The 16108-nt window shown below is 42.9% G+C and overlaps 1 protein-coding gene across 3 annotated transcripts in view; it reads right to left on the bottom strand.

Annotated features, from left to right (window-relative positions):
* The window catches only part of skic3 (SKI3 subunit of superkiller complex), a 307663-nt gene that overhangs the window by 183829 nt on the left and 107726 nt on the right, over positions 1-16108 (bottom strand). For all 3 annotated transcript variants that reach the window (XM_072281194.1, XM_072281196.1, XM_072281195.1), the window contains exons 25-28: positions 14846-14920; positions 13411-13552; positions 12594-12687; positions 1659-1736 (exon numbers count right to left, since the gene is read on the bottom strand). In XM_072281194.1, coding sequence (XP_072137295.1) covers positions 1659-1736; positions 12594-12687; positions 13411-13552; positions 14846-14920 — 389 coding nt within the window. The remainder of the gene's footprint in view (positions 1-1658; positions 1737-12593; positions 12688-13410; positions 13553-14845; positions 14921-16108) is intronic.

Here is a 16108-nt window from a genome sequence, read left to right as displayed (position 1 = left end):
AGACAGTTGAAGGTCAGAGGGGATAGTAAAGACCCGGCATAGATGAGAGCTGGGATCGGGGAGGGAGGCTGGTGGTGTCAGTGGAGAGGGGAGGGTTGGGGTAAGAGGAAGATGGAGCCTCCGAGGGCCCAGGAGAAGATGATGGGATGTGAGGGAGACGGGGTTGCAGAATGGTGGTGGGGGAAGGGGAGACGGGAGTCACAATAGCAGCACGTGAAGACCTGACCTGGAGTTCAAGGCTGAAGTCTTGAGAGCTGGGATCAGAGGGGGGAGCAGGGAGGCTGGGGGTGTCAGTGGAGAGGGGAGGGTTGGAGTGAAAGGAAGATGGAGCCTCTGACGGCCCAGGAGCTGACGGTGGGATCTGAGGGAGACGGGGTTGCAGAATGGTGGTGGGGGAAGGGAAGATGGGAGTCACAATAGCAGCACATAAAGACGCGGCCTGGAGTTCAAGGCTGGAGTCGCAATTGGTGGTTGCGCAATCGCTTTGAAGGTGTCCATGGTCGTTGCTGGAGTCCGGGTTTTGAATATGCCCTGGGTTGCTGAAGCCAGCAAGATCAATGGCAGGGGCCACAACCTGAAGATCATGCCTGCTAGTGTCAGGGCCAGCAGGATCTGGGGTCTGCAGATGTAAGATCTTGCGATCCTTGCCTAACATGACAAAGTCAAAAAAACAGCGATTGCAGGCATGTATCCGACGGAGGATGAAATAACGAGCAGGTCCATTATAGACAGTGAAGAAAGTGTCCCAAAGGTGTGGAAGGGTCTGGGATAGGGATGCCAAGTAACATTCAAATATCAGATGTCTTTGGTCTACAGGAGTTAATGCAGATGATCAGGCATTATTGTCTGAATCAGAAAGTAGTTTCAAGGCCCACTGGCCAACTTCTAGTCCTATTTCTTCCAATCCCAAGAGGGGTGTGCATATGCTCACATACCCATTTGGAATGCTCCCAACAACAGGGATGATAAATCCTGACAGTTTTTGTGCTATTATGCCTTCTCCATATATAGTAATACAAGAGCAAATGTTATGTAGATATTAAATATATAAAATATCAAAGAACATCTCTATAATATTCAGTGTATACATCCTCACAAGTACCAACCAAAATACCAATTTTGAAATTTAATTTGATAAGTTTTAAAATTTTTTTGTTTTTATTTATTGAGATACAGCGCCGAATAGACCCATCTGGCCCTTCGAGTTGCACCACCCAGCAAACCCCAGTTTCCCACAAGCCTAATCACAGGACAATTTACAATGAACAATTAACCTACCAACTGGTACGTCTTTGGGCTGTGGGAGGAAACCAGAGCACCCAGAGGAAACCACACGGACATGGGGAGAACATACAGGACATGGGGAGAACATACAGGCAGCAACAGGAATTGCACCCAGGTTGCATGAACTGTCAAGCACTATCATACTGTTTCGCAATTATTTTGTTTATTATCGTCAAAAAATAGGTTAAAGTGAAGACAATGACAAAAGATGTAAACCAAATCTGCTGCCTTGCACAAAATTAACTGAAAGCAAACTACATTCATATTAATAATACTTATATTATTTGAAATATATTAAGTGATCATTAAAATAATGGAGGATGCCTACTCTGACAGACTGTATTCATGTTATCCATAATCTTGTAGCAACTTACCATAATGCTCGAGCCCAATTTCTTCGAGCGAATGGAAGTTTCTCGTTGTCTTCTGTATTTTGTAACAGCACGACTGCTCTGAAAATTAATGCAACAGATAATTATCAAAATGAAACTATTTTCCAAAACACAATCATTTAATAGAATTATGAGACGAGTGTTTCTCTTCGGTCAGCTTCCTATCATTCTTGATTAACTCTGCTCATTAACTATTTTCTCTACCAATTGTTTTTTTTAAGCAGCCTTAATTCGAGAAGAAACTTTACTGTGTTATAATCCCTCATCTTCAGGCTCAAGCCTCCATACCAGTATGCTGTTTATTTTTGAAATCTAAACTCTAGAATTTCCTCATTTTACTGCACATTACAGAGATGGTCACCTCTGCCTCTCAACACAGGTGCCCCTCAGGGCTGTGTCCCAAGCCCCCTCCTTTACTCTCTGTATACCCATGACTATGTCGCCACCCACAACTCCAATCTGCTAATTAAATTTCCTGACAATACTACATTAATTGGCCTTATTTCAAATAATAATGAAGCAGCCTACAGAGAGGAAGTCATCACCCTGACACAGTGGTGTCAAGAAAACAACCTCTCCCTCAATGTTGCAAAAACAAAGGAGCTGCTTGAGGAATGGAGACAGGCTAATCCCTATTGACATCAATGGATCTGGGGTTGAGAGGGTGAACAGCTTTAAGTTCCTCAGCATACATATCACCGAGGATCACACATGGTCTGTTCATACTGGCTGTGTGGTGAAAAAAACCACAACAGCACCTCTTTCACCTCAGACGGTTCAAGAAGTTTGGCATGAGTCCCCAAATCCTAAGGACTTTCTACAGGGGCACAATTGAGAGCATTCTGACTGGCTGCATCACTACCTGGTATGGGAACTGTAAGTCCCTCAATCGCAGGACTCTGCAGAGAGTGGTGCGGACAGCCCAGCGCATCTGTAGATGTAACTTCCCACTATTCAGGACATTTACAGAGGCAGGTGCATAAAAGCAGGCCAAAGGATCATTAGGGAGAAGTCACCCCAACCACAAACTGTTCCAGCTGCTACCATCCGGGAAACGGTACTGTAGCATTAAAGCCAGGGCCAATAGGCTCCAGGACAGCTTCTTCCACCAGGCCATCAGACTGATTAATTCATGCTGATAGAACTGCATTTCCATGTTATATTGACTGTCCTGTTGTACGTACTATTTATTACAAATTGCTATAAATTGCACATTGCACATTTAGACAGAAACATAACGTAAAGATTTTTATTCCTCATGTATGTGAATGATGTAAGAAATAAAGTCAATTCAATTCAGAATGGATTAATAGTAAATGTTTATAGGTACATTGTCAGAAAAACCCAGGGTGCTGTTTTATTTTTGATATTACTTGACTATTATGTCATTTTCAGGTCAATCAAATCAAGATAGAACTTTGACCAGTGAGCAATCCGGACATCAGAAGTTTTGAGAGGAGGGGATTTCACTCAGGACCACTGCCTGAGTAGAAAAGGGAGCAGCAGGTCGTTACAACATGAAGGAGCTTTGACTAGCGACCAATGCACATTTAACATTGACTCATCATCATAGCTTGTCACACCAGACACTCTAGTGTTGTTTGGTTGATGTTGAGCAGGTCAGTGTCAGCTAAATCAGGTGAGAGTGGGCAGTTGCGCAGAACGTGTTCAATGTTCTACACCCTTTTGCCACACTCACAGGATTCGCTGGTCTTTAAACCCCACTTCACCATATTGTCTCCCGTCCTACAAACTCCCATTCTGGCTCTGTTGCGAGTGCACCACTTCCGTCTGTCAAGCAGTGCCTCATTTGGCAACATTTCTGTGGGGTCTTGCACTGTATTGGTTGGTGGGATTTGGTGGGATTTTGGCTTCTGTTTGTTGCCAGAGGTCAATCCTGAATGTTTGGAGGGGGGATGTTCCGTGCGGTAGTTCCTCCACTGTAGCAAAGCTTTTCCTCGATTTTAGGCGGTTGGAAACTGGCACATGATGATGTAGTGGGTGCCGAGGATCCAAGTTCTGTTTACCTTTTTCAATTTTTGTTGTAGTGTGTCTTCGGGTAGGTGGAGCTCGTCAGCCTGGGAAGGCAGTCCACCTAAGAGAGGGAAAACTCTGATCTCAAACCCCCGCAGCCTTACGGCCATACCCACTCATGGGAAAGGCTTCGGGAGTAAACCCTGAGGACAAATCCGGAGCTGGAGTCCCTAAGGCAGTCCGACACTCCCTTCAACCTTGTTCTGACAACTCCTGCGACGACACTGGTGCCAAGCTGTGTCGGCCCTTGTCCTTCCCTTGGACAACATCGGTGTCGTGGAGAGGGGAGACTTGCTGCACGGGCAACTGCTGGTCTTCCATACAACCTCGCCCAGGCCTGCACCCTGGAGAGGTCACTCCAGTATCGCCTCATCACGATGGCACAGAGACTTTCCAGGCACAGATCCATTGTCTCTCAAGACTAACGGATGCCACCAGCGTCTTCGGATCTTCTGGGGAGCAATGCCTGCAAGTCTGTAAATGATGTTAGTGGGTGTAGGGTGCAGTGTGCCTGTGATTATTCGGCAGGCTTTGTTAAGCAACGGGTCTATTTTCTTTGCATGGGCTGATTTGCCCCACACAGGTGCACAGTATTCTGCAGGTGCATAGCAGAGTGCTAGGGCAGTTGATCTAAGTGTGTGAGCATTAGCTCCCCATTTCGTGCCTCCTAATTTTTTCAAGAGAGAATTGCGAGAGCCAACTTTCCCTCGGAGTTTTTGGTACCCAAAATGGATGGCAAATGAGAGCATCCTATCCAGTGTCACGCCCAGGTAAATTGGAGTCGGATGGTGTTCGAGCTCCTTCCCACACCAGAAGATCTTGAGTTTCCAAGCTGCTTCTCGATTCCTCAGGTGGAATGCACACACTTGAGTCTTTGGTGGATTTGGGTTCAGAGACCATTTTTCATAATACTGTTTCATTGCTTCGAGGGCTGCTGTAAGTTGTATTTCAACTACTTGGAAGGAGTTAGCTTGTGTTGCTATGCATAGGTCGTCTGCATAGATAAACCTGTGTGTGTTAGGAAAGGTTGGTTGGTTGTTTGTGTAGACATTAAACAGTAGAGGTGCCAAGACTGATCCCTGTGGTAGTCCGGTCTTTTGTAGATGCCACCTGCTCTTAATTCCATTCATTTCTACATAAAACCTACAATTTTCTAGGAGGTTTCTTACTACTTTGACTGTGGTTTCGTCCTTTAATGAAAGGATAACATTGACTAGCAAGAGCAAATTAAAGAAAGGCAGAGACAAGCACAGCAGCTATCGTCTGAGTGGACAGGGTCAGAGTGGTTCTCTTAAGGCTTTAGCTCTTCGTGGCTTCAGGTACAAGAGGCTTCAGACAAAGGAAGCAAACAAAGAAAAGCTCAAGGGTAAGCTTTTTTTCTTCTCCTTCCCTTCATCAGCTAGGACAGTAGCGATGCCAGGCAATATCGTGGAATGCTCCTCTTGCAGGATATGGGAAGGCAGGGCGACCTCCAGCGTCCTTGATAACTACAATGGAGTGAGGGCAGAAGATTTTTGGATCATTGGGCTCTTTTCCAGAGAAGGTGGGACCTGTACAGACGAGAGGGAGGGAGACTAATATCCAAACGGTGAGTTTATTAATGCTAAATGGTGGGGTTCAAACAGGAGTTCCAGCGGGATGGGAACCAGAGTATCAGAACAGCTAGAGGAGAGGTTGTGGAGGCAATTGTTGGCAAGACCTCAATCAAGTTAGGAATCAAAAGGTATGACTAGTGTCCTGAGCTGCTTATATTTCGATGCAAGAAGTAACGCAGGAAAGGCCGGTGATTGTAATGAAGATGAGATGGCTGGTTACAAACAGAGGCATTATGTAGTGAGGAGAGGCTGCTGATAGGGCAAAATTGTAGTCAATAGGATGAGACGCAAAACAAAAGGTGGTCAAAATTGAAAAGGGTGAATGCAGGATTGAAGGTGTTATATTTGAATATGTGCAGTATGGTGAGTAAGGTAAGATGAACTTGTAGCACAGTTGCAGATTGGTAAATATGATGTTTCAGTGATGCCTGCAACATGGCTGAAAGATTATAGCTGGGAGCTACATACATTCCAAAGAGGAAGAAGCATTCTAAAGGAAAGATGACACAACCGTGGCTAACAAGGGAAGTCAAAGCCAACATAAAAGCCCAAAGAGAGGGTATACAATACAGCAAAAATTAGTGGAAACTTCGAAGATTGGGAAGCTTTTAAAATCCAACAGAAGGCAACTAAAAAAGTCATTAAGATGGAAAAGATGGAATATGAAAGTAAGCTAGCCAATAATGTTAAAGAGGATACCAAAAGTTTCTTCAGATACATGAAGTGTAAAAGAGAGGCGAGAGTGGATATCGGACAACTGGAAAACTATGCTGGAGAGGTAGTAATGGGAACAAGGAAATGGTGAATGAACTGAAAAGTATTTTGCATCAGTCTTCACTGTGTTAGACACTGGCAATATGGTAAAAGTTCCAAATGTCTGGGGAGTGTGTGAAATTACCATTACTAGAGAGAAGGTTCTTGGGAAACTGAAAGGTCTGAAGGTAGATAAGTCACCTGAACTAGATGGTGTACACCCCAGGGTTCTAAAAGAGGTGGCTGAAGAGATTGTGCAGGCATTAGTAATGATTTTTCAAGAATCACTAGATTCTGGAATGGTTATGGTTCTGGAAGACTGGAAAATTGCAAATGTCACTCCACTTTTCAAGAAGGGAGGGATGCAAAAGAAAGGAAACCATAGGCCTGATAGTCTGACCTCAGTGGTTGGGAAGATGTTAGGAGTCGATTATTAAAGATGAGGTCTCAGGGTACTTGGAGGCACATGATAAGATAGGCCATAGTCAGCATAGTTTCCTCCAGGGTAATCTTGCCTGACACATCTGTTGGAATCTTTTGATAAAATAATATGTAGGATAGACAAAGGAGAATCGGTTGATGTTGTGTAACTGGATTTTCAGAAGGCCTTTGACTAGGTGTCATTCACGAGGCTGCTTAACATGCTACAATTCCATGGTGTTAGAGGAAACATTCTAGCATGGATAAAGCAGTGGCTGACTGGCAGGAGGTAAAGAGTGGGAATAAAGGCAGCCTTTTCTGGCTGGCTGCTGGTGACTAGTGGTGTCTCACAGGGGTCCGCGATAGGACCAATACATCAGTTATTTTGATGATGGAATTGATGGCTTTGTTGCAAAGTTTGCAGACGATATGAAGATGGGTGGAAGGGCAGATAGTTTGAGGAAGTAGAGAAGCTACAGAAAGATAGACAGATTTGGAGAATGAGCAAAAAAAATGGCAGATGGAATAGTGTCGGAAAGTGTATGGTCATGCATTTTGGTAGAAGAAATGAAAGGGATGACTATTTTGAATTGAGAGAAAATACAATAAACTGAGGTGCTAAAGGACTTGGGAGTCCTTGTGCAGGATTCCCTAAAAGTTAATTTGCAGGTTGAGGCAATAGTGAGGAAGGCAAGTGTAATGTTAGAATTCATTTCAAGAAGACTACAATATAATAGAAAGGATGTAATGTTGAGACTTTATAAAGCACTGGTGAGGCCTCACTTGGAGTGTTATGAACAGCTTTGGACTCCTTATCTTAGAAAGGATGTGCTGACACTGGAGAAGGTTCAAAAGAAATCACAAAAATTATTCCAGAATTGAATGTCTTGTCATATGAAGAGCGTTTGATGGCTCTGGACCTATATGGACTAGAATTCAGAAGAATGAGTGGTCTCTCATTGAAATCTATGATAGAGGGGATGTGCACAGGATGTTTCCTATGGTGGGAGAGTTGAAGAACAGAGGACATAGCCTCAGAATAGAGGGGCATCCTTTTAGAACAGAGCTGAGAAGGAATTTGTTGAGCCAAGGAATGGTGAATCTGTGGAATTCTTTGCCACAGGCAGCTGTGGAGGCCAAGACTTTATGTTTATATTTAAGAGAGATTGATAGATTCTTGATTGGTCAGGGCATGTGGGATACAGAAAGACAGCAAGAGATTGGGGCAGAGAGGAAAATTGGGTCAGCCAGGATGAAATGCTGGAGTAGACTCGATGGGCCTAATGACCTAATTCTGCTCCGAAATCTTAAGGTCTGACCGTTTAAATCATCACGTTGCTGACAAGCAGTGCCACTGACTGTAATATTAGATTATTATTGTCATTGTGCCGAGTACAGATACAACGCCAATGAAATGCAGTTAGCATCCGACCAGAAAAGCAAAGAATAGTGTTATTTACAAAATAACTGCGAATAAAAAGAGCTACAGCACACAAATATAAAAGTACTGTGACAGTCCAATATGGGTGCAATACTGCTTAATGCTGTGATGTGAGGTTCAACAGGGTCACAGCCTCAGGGAAGAAGCTCTTCCTGTGCCTGCTGGTGCAGGAGCGGAGGTTCCTGTAGCGCCTACTGGATGGGAGGAGAGTAAAAAGTCCATGGTTAGGGTGAGATGCATCCCTGATAATGCTTTTTGCCCTGCCCAGGCAGCATTTATGGTAGATGTTCTCAATGGTGGGCAATTGGGTGCCGATAATCCGCTGGGCAGTTTTCACCAAACACTGGAGTGCTTTGCAGTCCGATACGGGACAATTCCCATACCACACTGAGATGCAGTTGGTGAGTATGCTCTCAATGGTACAGCGGTAAAAATCCGTCAGTATCCTGGGACAGAGGTGAGCTTTCTTCATGCTCCGCAGGAAATAAAGGCGCCGTTGCGCCTTTTTGATCAGGATGGAGGAGCTCAGGGACCAGGTGAGATCATCGGAACTGTGGACACCAAGGAATTTGAAGCTTGATACACGCTCCGCTACAGCCCCATTGATGTAGATGAGGACGTGAGTGTGACTCCTGGCATGCCTGAAGTCCACAATGATCTCCTTGGTCTTTTGGGTGTTAAGGGCCAGGTTGTTGTCGGCACACCACACGGCCAGGTGCTGGACCTCGTCCCTGTAAGCTGTCTCATCATTCCCTCTGATCAGACCAACCACCGTGATGTCATCTGCGAACTTGATTATGGAGTTAGAACCATGTACAGGAACGCAGTCATAGGTGAAAGGGAGTACAGAAGAGGGCTCAGCACACAGCCTTGAGGCACGCCAGTGTTCAGGGTGAGAGTGGAGGAGGAGAGGTTGTCTAACTTAACTGATTGGGGTCTGTTAGTCAGAAAGTCCAAGGTCCAATTGCAGAGGGATGAGCTGATACCGAGCTGGCGAAGTTTGGTGATCAGCTTGGAGGGGATCACAGTAATGAATGCCGAACTAAAGTCAATGAACAGCATTCTGACGCAAGAGTTGGGGCTACTCTCCAAATCCACTTGTCTCTAGTATTAATCTGGACCATACTGCGTAACATGACAGTTCTATCAAATGTTGGCAAATTAGATCTGCCTCTTTCTCTAGAACCTATCGAACCATTCTGAAACAAGCATAATTTCTGCAATGAGCAATGAAAATAGGAAAATATTGTCTCAATTTCAAAAATGAATAAAAACGCGGAGCCTACCAAACCAAAGAGTCAAAAATCTGAGATCAGTTCAATCCAGGTCCTGTGGTGAAAACCCTGGTATGGAGGTAACAGAACAAAGCACAATACTAACCTACTAATCTTAATTTTCCCATCCATGGTCAACTTGCATAGACTTTGCAAAACCTTGGGCAAAATGTTTAAACCATAACTCTGTTCACACGTTCCAAACAAATCTATGTATTTTTCATTAAGTTCTGATTCAAGTGGAAGAAACCATTGAAAGAGATTAATTTCCCTTCGAAATAATGGCACTTACTCGCCTGAGGGATGTTGAAACCACATTACTAATAAAATATTTGAGGGAGGTCTATGGATCACTTTAACTAACATTATTAACTGTTGATTAACTTCTGGCATTCCTTATTTTATTTAGTTTTTTATTTCAGAATCACATGTTGTGAAATTTGTTAACGGCATCAGAACAATGAACATGATAAATAAATATGGAGCAAAAAGGTAAAATTATATTTTTACATATATATATTATATATATATATATAAAATAGTTAAGTTAAAATAGGAAGTGCAAAATGACAGAAATATAAAAGCGGTGAGCTAGTGTTCATGGGTTCAACGTCCATTTAGAATTGGATGATTTAGGCAAAGAAGCTGTTCCTGAATCGCTGAATGTGTGCCTTTAGGTTTCTGTACCTCCTTCCCGACAGTAACAGTGTGAAGAGGGCATGTCCTGGATGGCTGCGATCCTTAACATTGACACCACCTTCCTAACGCACCGCTCCTTGAAGATGTCTTTGATACTCTGGAGGCTGGTATCCATGATGAAGCTGACTAACTTTACAAGTTTCTGCAACTTATTTTGATCTGGTGCAGCAGCCCTGCCCCCCAGACCAGACCATGATGCAGCCAGTCAGAATGCTTTTCATGGTATATTTGTAGAAGTTTTCCAGCGTTGCATTTCACACACCAAACCTCCTCAAACTCTTAATGAAATATAGCCGTTGTCCTGCCTTCTTTATAGTTGTGTCCAGGTTAAGTCCTCAGGGATATTAACACTCAGGAACTTCCAGTCAAGATGGTGCCTGTGTACAGCGATCCTTTAGTCGATATCTTCTGGAAAGATCATGGAGCCATCTTTTTCACTTCTTTTATGGTTTCATCATCTATCCAGAAGATGTCAACATTTGTTTCTCGTCTTGGATGTGATTCTGAAACTGTTGGAGACTATGTTTTGCTGTTTGGAGATCGTTTGGTCTCCAGAGATTCCAGAAAGCAGAGGCAACATGAGTGAACCTCGTAGCGAGATGGCACGTGAGCCAATGTTTGACCCCATTTCACTGATTATAGCTTCCAATGTTCACCGATTAAAACAACAAGGGTGATTAAAACATCTAGGCGAGTGCGGAAGTTTGGAGATTGTTCCAGCGCTCTGCAGTCTCCAAGAGGCAGAGACAACGTGCACAACCTCCCAGTGGGCAAGCGGCAGAACAGGACGCAAGCCAATGTTTGGCTCCATTTCACCGACTGAAGCGACAAGGCAATTCAAGCATCGAAGCGAGTGCAGAGGGTGAGCACCTGCTGCCTCTCTTTTGAACACTCTTCTAAGTACCAGAGAGGGGAGAGCCTTCTGCTGAGAACGTTTCCCAGGTTCTGCTGTGTTTTGGATGTGGACTTGTACGATAAAATCTTTTTTCAGTGTTATAGTTTTTATATTCTGTGTTTTTTCATCCAATCTCTTCATTTTTTTTGTGTAGGGAGGGGGATTTGGGGGTCTGTTTTGTTTGCTTTTTTGTGCAGAGTGAGGGATTTGTGGGTCGATGTGCTTGATCCGTTTTGCCGTTTTTGTGCAGGAGGAAGGATTTGGGGGTTGATTGCCTGTTCCGTTTTTATTTGGGTTTTTTTGCAGGGAGGTGGGATTTCGGGATTGATGTTTGTGCTGACTTTCTTTTCTTTCTGTGTTTCATGGCAACTTAGATAACTGCAGAATTTCAGAATTGTATACTTCCTTAATAACATGAACCTTTGAAATTGCTCACTCTCTCCACTCCTGATCCCTCTATGAGGATTGGTTTGTGCTCCCTCATCTTACCCTTCCTGAAGTTCACAATAAACTCTTTCATCTTGCTGATACTGAGTGTAAGGCTGTTGCTGTGGCACCACTCAACTAATGGGTACATCTCTCTCCTGAATGCCCTTTTGCCACCTTCTCAAACTCTGCCAATGGTTTTATCTTCAGCAAGTTTATAGATGCTATTTGAGCCGTGCCTAGCCACACAGTCATGGGTGTAGAGAGAGGAGAGCAGTGGGCCAAGCACACACCCCTGTGAAGCATCAGTGTTCATTGTCAGAAAAGTGGAGATGTTATTTCCAATCTGCACAGACTGTCGGTCTTCTGGTTAGGAAGCTGAGGACCCAGCTGCAGAGGGAGGTACAGAGGCCCAGGTTCTGTAGCCTTTTGATCAGGACTGTAGGAATGGTGGTGTTAAAAGCTGAGCTATAGTACTATTCTGGTACTAAAGGTGATTAGTTGATAATAACTATTTAGTAACGTTATCAAGCTGACCAGAGACGCAGCACAGAATAGGCCCTTTGAGCTGCACTGCTCAGCAATCCCGACAATCCTTTTTAACCCTAGCCTAATAAAGGGGCTATTTACAATGATCAATAACCGGTACATCTTTGAACTGTGGGAGGAACCTCACTCACTAAATGGGGAGGACATGAGACTCCATAAAGAGGACATCAAGATTGAACTCGGAACTCCAACACCCTGAGCTGTAATCGCCTCACGCTAACCACCAGACTACTGTGGTGGCCACTCTCAACCTGCTGCCAATTTCCTTTTCCACTTTTCTGCTAAAAGAATTGATTCATGTTTGTGCTTTCATCATTAACTTTAGTCACATCTTGTTCATGAGCTGAAGAGAAGGTATTTGCACCAACCCTTGCTGAACAACACCACATTTTAAAACCTAATAGATGCAAGAATTTTTTTTATTCCCAAGTTCAGTTCATGAATTGCTTATTTGTTTCCATCCCAGGAAGAAAGAGCTTTGAAGTAACTTATTTACATTTAAGAATCTCGGGTTCAAGGTAATGCATGCAAAACAATTTTATTTTATATGAGTTGAGAGTTAAAGGGCAAAAGTTCAGGGGTAACATGAGGGGGAACTTCTTTACTCAGAGACTGGTAGCTGTGTGGAATGGGCTTCCAGCAGAAGTGGTTGAGGCAGGTTCGATGTTGTCGTTTAAAGTTAAATTGGACAGCTATATGGACAGGAAAGGAATGGAGGGTTGTGGGCTGAGTGCAGGTCGGTGGAACTAGGTGAGAGTCAGAGTTCGGCATGGACTAGAAGGGCCGAGATGGCCTGTTTCCATGCTGTAATTGTTATAATGGAACCCTTACCTGCGATAAGCCTCTGCTGCTTGTTTCTTCAGGCTTAGATACTCATTTAAGTAACCCAACATTGTGAACGCTACTGGATCAGTCTGAATTCTCTCTGTTCAAAATATAAGTTAAAGTGTCTTCTGTTACCTACTACAAACAAAAGAGCAGTGCAAACCACATGTTACTTACTCTATTTACAATGTTGGATTATAATAGATAACCCTTATTTTATAAACACAAACAAGTGAAGCCCTATTGCATGTCCTCACTGGATTTACTACCATCACTCCCAGACCTATGACATTTGCTTTCTTAATCACTGCACTTTGAAGGGGGTCTCTAAATTTCCATTACACCTCACCTAGGTGAAAGGTCTTGGCCCAAAACGTTGACACTTTATTTACTTAGATACAGTGTGGAACAGGACCTTCCAGCTCAACGAGCCACACCACCCAGCAACTCACCTATTTAACCCTAGCCTAATCACAGAACAATTTACAATGACCAATTAACTTACTAACTAGGATGTGGGAGAAAACCAATGCACCCAGGGAAACCCATGTGTTCATGGGGAGGATGTACCAACTGTTTACAGACTAAGTCGGTATGGAACTCCAAACTTTGACATCCTGAGCTGTAATATCATCGCACTAACTGCAACATTACTGTGCTGCACAATTTATTCTTCTCCACAGATACTGCCCTACCTGCTAAGTTCCTCCAGCATTTTACATACGAACATAGCAATGTTATGCCAGAAAGTATTTCTATTTAAAGAAACTGTGGACATGAATTCACATTTAAATGCCCAGCTTGTCATAGCACTTTATGTTACCTGTATACTTGCTCATGACAACTTGCGCAGCAGTTATTGCATTCATCTGTACAATGTTGTATTTGTACAGTTCGGAATTTCTGTTTGATTTATCCTGCAGTGTTGTGCATACCCAATGCGCATAACCTTTAGCTCCTTCAGTCTGTACAAAGAAGAGTTTTTCTATTTACTTTTCACATTGTAGAATTAAAATAAATTCATGCAAAATTTCATCAATTTTTCTTTACCAATTTAATCATCAATTGCACTGGCATTTAAATTCAAAGTTGTTGTCATATTTGACTCAATTTTCATACACAACACAAAAAATTTAATGGCTAAGCATTTGCTATGGAAGGGAACAGAAGCAATGTCTGCCAATAGCTATATTTAACACCAGAGCAGCTTGAAAGCTGTTGAAATTTTCAGTTCTTCAGGCAGCACTGAGAAAATCAAGAAACATGGAACACAAGCAAACAGCACAATCCTAACCAATTACATTTAAGGTCTGAAGAATAAATAGAAAATGCTCAAAAAGAGGCTGTATAGTTGAAATTAATTCCAAATTGTGTAACAAAAATGTAACGAATTACAGAGAGGGAAAAAGCAAAGTTGACATTCCAGAATTGGCCATAAACTCACATACAAAGGAGCAAGGTTGCTTGCTTATAATAATTCATTTTCTGTACTGGAGCCATGCATGGTAGAGATGCACATTTTTCACATCACTGGAACAGTATGCCATAAATCACGAGCGTCATGTGAGTACCATGTGGGACAGTACGCCATCAGTGACGAGAATGGAGACCATGTTATCAGTGAGAGAGTGGAGACCATGTGGGACAGTATGCCATCAGTGACGAGAATGGAGACCATGTGGGACAGTACGCCATCAGTGACAAGAGTGGAGACCATGTTCTCAGTAAGAGAGTGGAGACCATGTGGGACAGTACGCCATCAGTGACGAGAATGGAGACCATGTGGGACAGTACGCCATCAGTGACAAGAGTGGAGACCATGTTCTCAGTAAGAGAGTGGAGACCATGTGGGACAGTACGCCATCAGTGACGAGAATGGAGACCATGTGGGACAGTACGCCATCAGTGACAAGAGTGGAGACCATGTTATCAGTAAGAGAGTGGAGACCATGTGGGACAGTTTGTCATCAGTGAGGTGAGTGGAGTGTCATGTGTTCTAAAACAGCCACTTCATGATGTTTAAATGAGGCAAAATGCTGGCTTTGAAGTCAATGGCAGGGCAGCAACATCAATCGGATCTTTAACTGTTGTTGCATATGAAGGAGGGATGCCAGGCACACTCAGATATTACTTGGACAGCAAACTAAGACACAAAAAATTTTTCACATCTCAGTATTGTTGATAGTAATCAATTTGATTTCATCATACCATAGGTTAGATTTGATTAAAATTAATCCAGTAAGAACAATAATACTTACATTGACACCAAGCTCAGTCGTATGTCTAAACAAGTCCATTGTCTCATAGCTGCCAACAGCTTCTGCTATAAGCGCCTGCAAAAAATATGTAACCAAAAATTACAACTGCCATTAGAAAATAATTTGTCAATGGAGGTGGAAAAAATCAATATTTGTTTAGGAGCACTGAGAATGAAACAATGATATTGATAATTAAACAATATGTAGTTAATACATTGTGTTGGATGTTTTAATTCAAGTAGGAAAAAGCAAATAATACATCAAAATTAAAGAAAAAGCCATCAAAAGTGAATAAGCAGTGTTGGCAATCACTGCTGTACTTTGAATGTCATTGAATGCTTTTGCTCCACATGAAGTCACTATATATATGGGTCATTATTGTATCAAAGGATCACAGCAATATAGTTTTTCCTTAAGGTTGTCATAATTGGGGGGGGTGGGGGAGGAATTATTGGGGATAAGCTTCCACTACCTATTAAATGCTCTCAGTTGTGTGTCTCAAGTAGCCTCTGACAACCAAACCCAGCTCCTGACCTTCATGTGTGGCTTAGCCACTAAGCCCAGCAGAACCATTTCTACTGACAGAATAAGTGACATTGGCCTTAGAACTGTTCACTTCAGGCAGATGGAGCTTCTCAGCTGCGGTTCTCTGGATTTCAAACCTCTGCTGCTTTGCAATTGTACCCACTCATGAGGAAGGCTATGAGAGTAAAAACTGAATCTGGAGTTGGAATCCCTCAGGAGGTACTACACTGAGTTCAACGCTGACCGGCAACCCCTGTGTCTCTGCTGGTGCCAAACTGTATCGGTCTCTGCTATTCCTTTGGATTCATCAGTTGTGTGGAGAGAGGCAGCCTCTGAATCATAATCAGGTTTAATATCACTGGCATATGTTGTGAAATTTGTTGCCTTTGCGGCAGGAGTACAATACAATAAATAATAATTTTAAAGAACAGCTTGCTCTCCTTATCATACTGCCCTGGCTTGCATATAACATACTCAGGTAGAACATTACATCCATGGTCAACCTCGAACAACCAAGGCCTTATGACTTTTATTGCTAATATGCTGCATCACTTCTTTCCAAAATCCTTTCAGAATGTTGCAAAACTTAACAACAATGTGGAAAAATGTCAAAATATATTTTTCAATAAAATAGGTGAATCCTTAGTTCCCTGAATGTCCTCCATACAATTTTTAAATTTATACCAGGTACACCAGTATTGATATTTGCAAGAAAATAGAGAAACATTATAATGAATG

Source organism: Mobula birostris, chromosome 17 (assembly GCF_030028105.1).
Source record: "Mobula birostris isolate sMobBir1 chromosome 17, sMobBir1.hap1, whole genome shotgun sequence".
In the NCBI taxonomy this organism is placed as follows: Eukaryota; Metazoa; Chordata; class Chondrichthyes; order Myliobatiformes; family Myliobatidae; genus Mobula; species Mobula birostris.
This window is presented reverse-complemented; position numbering and strand designations above follow the sequence as displayed.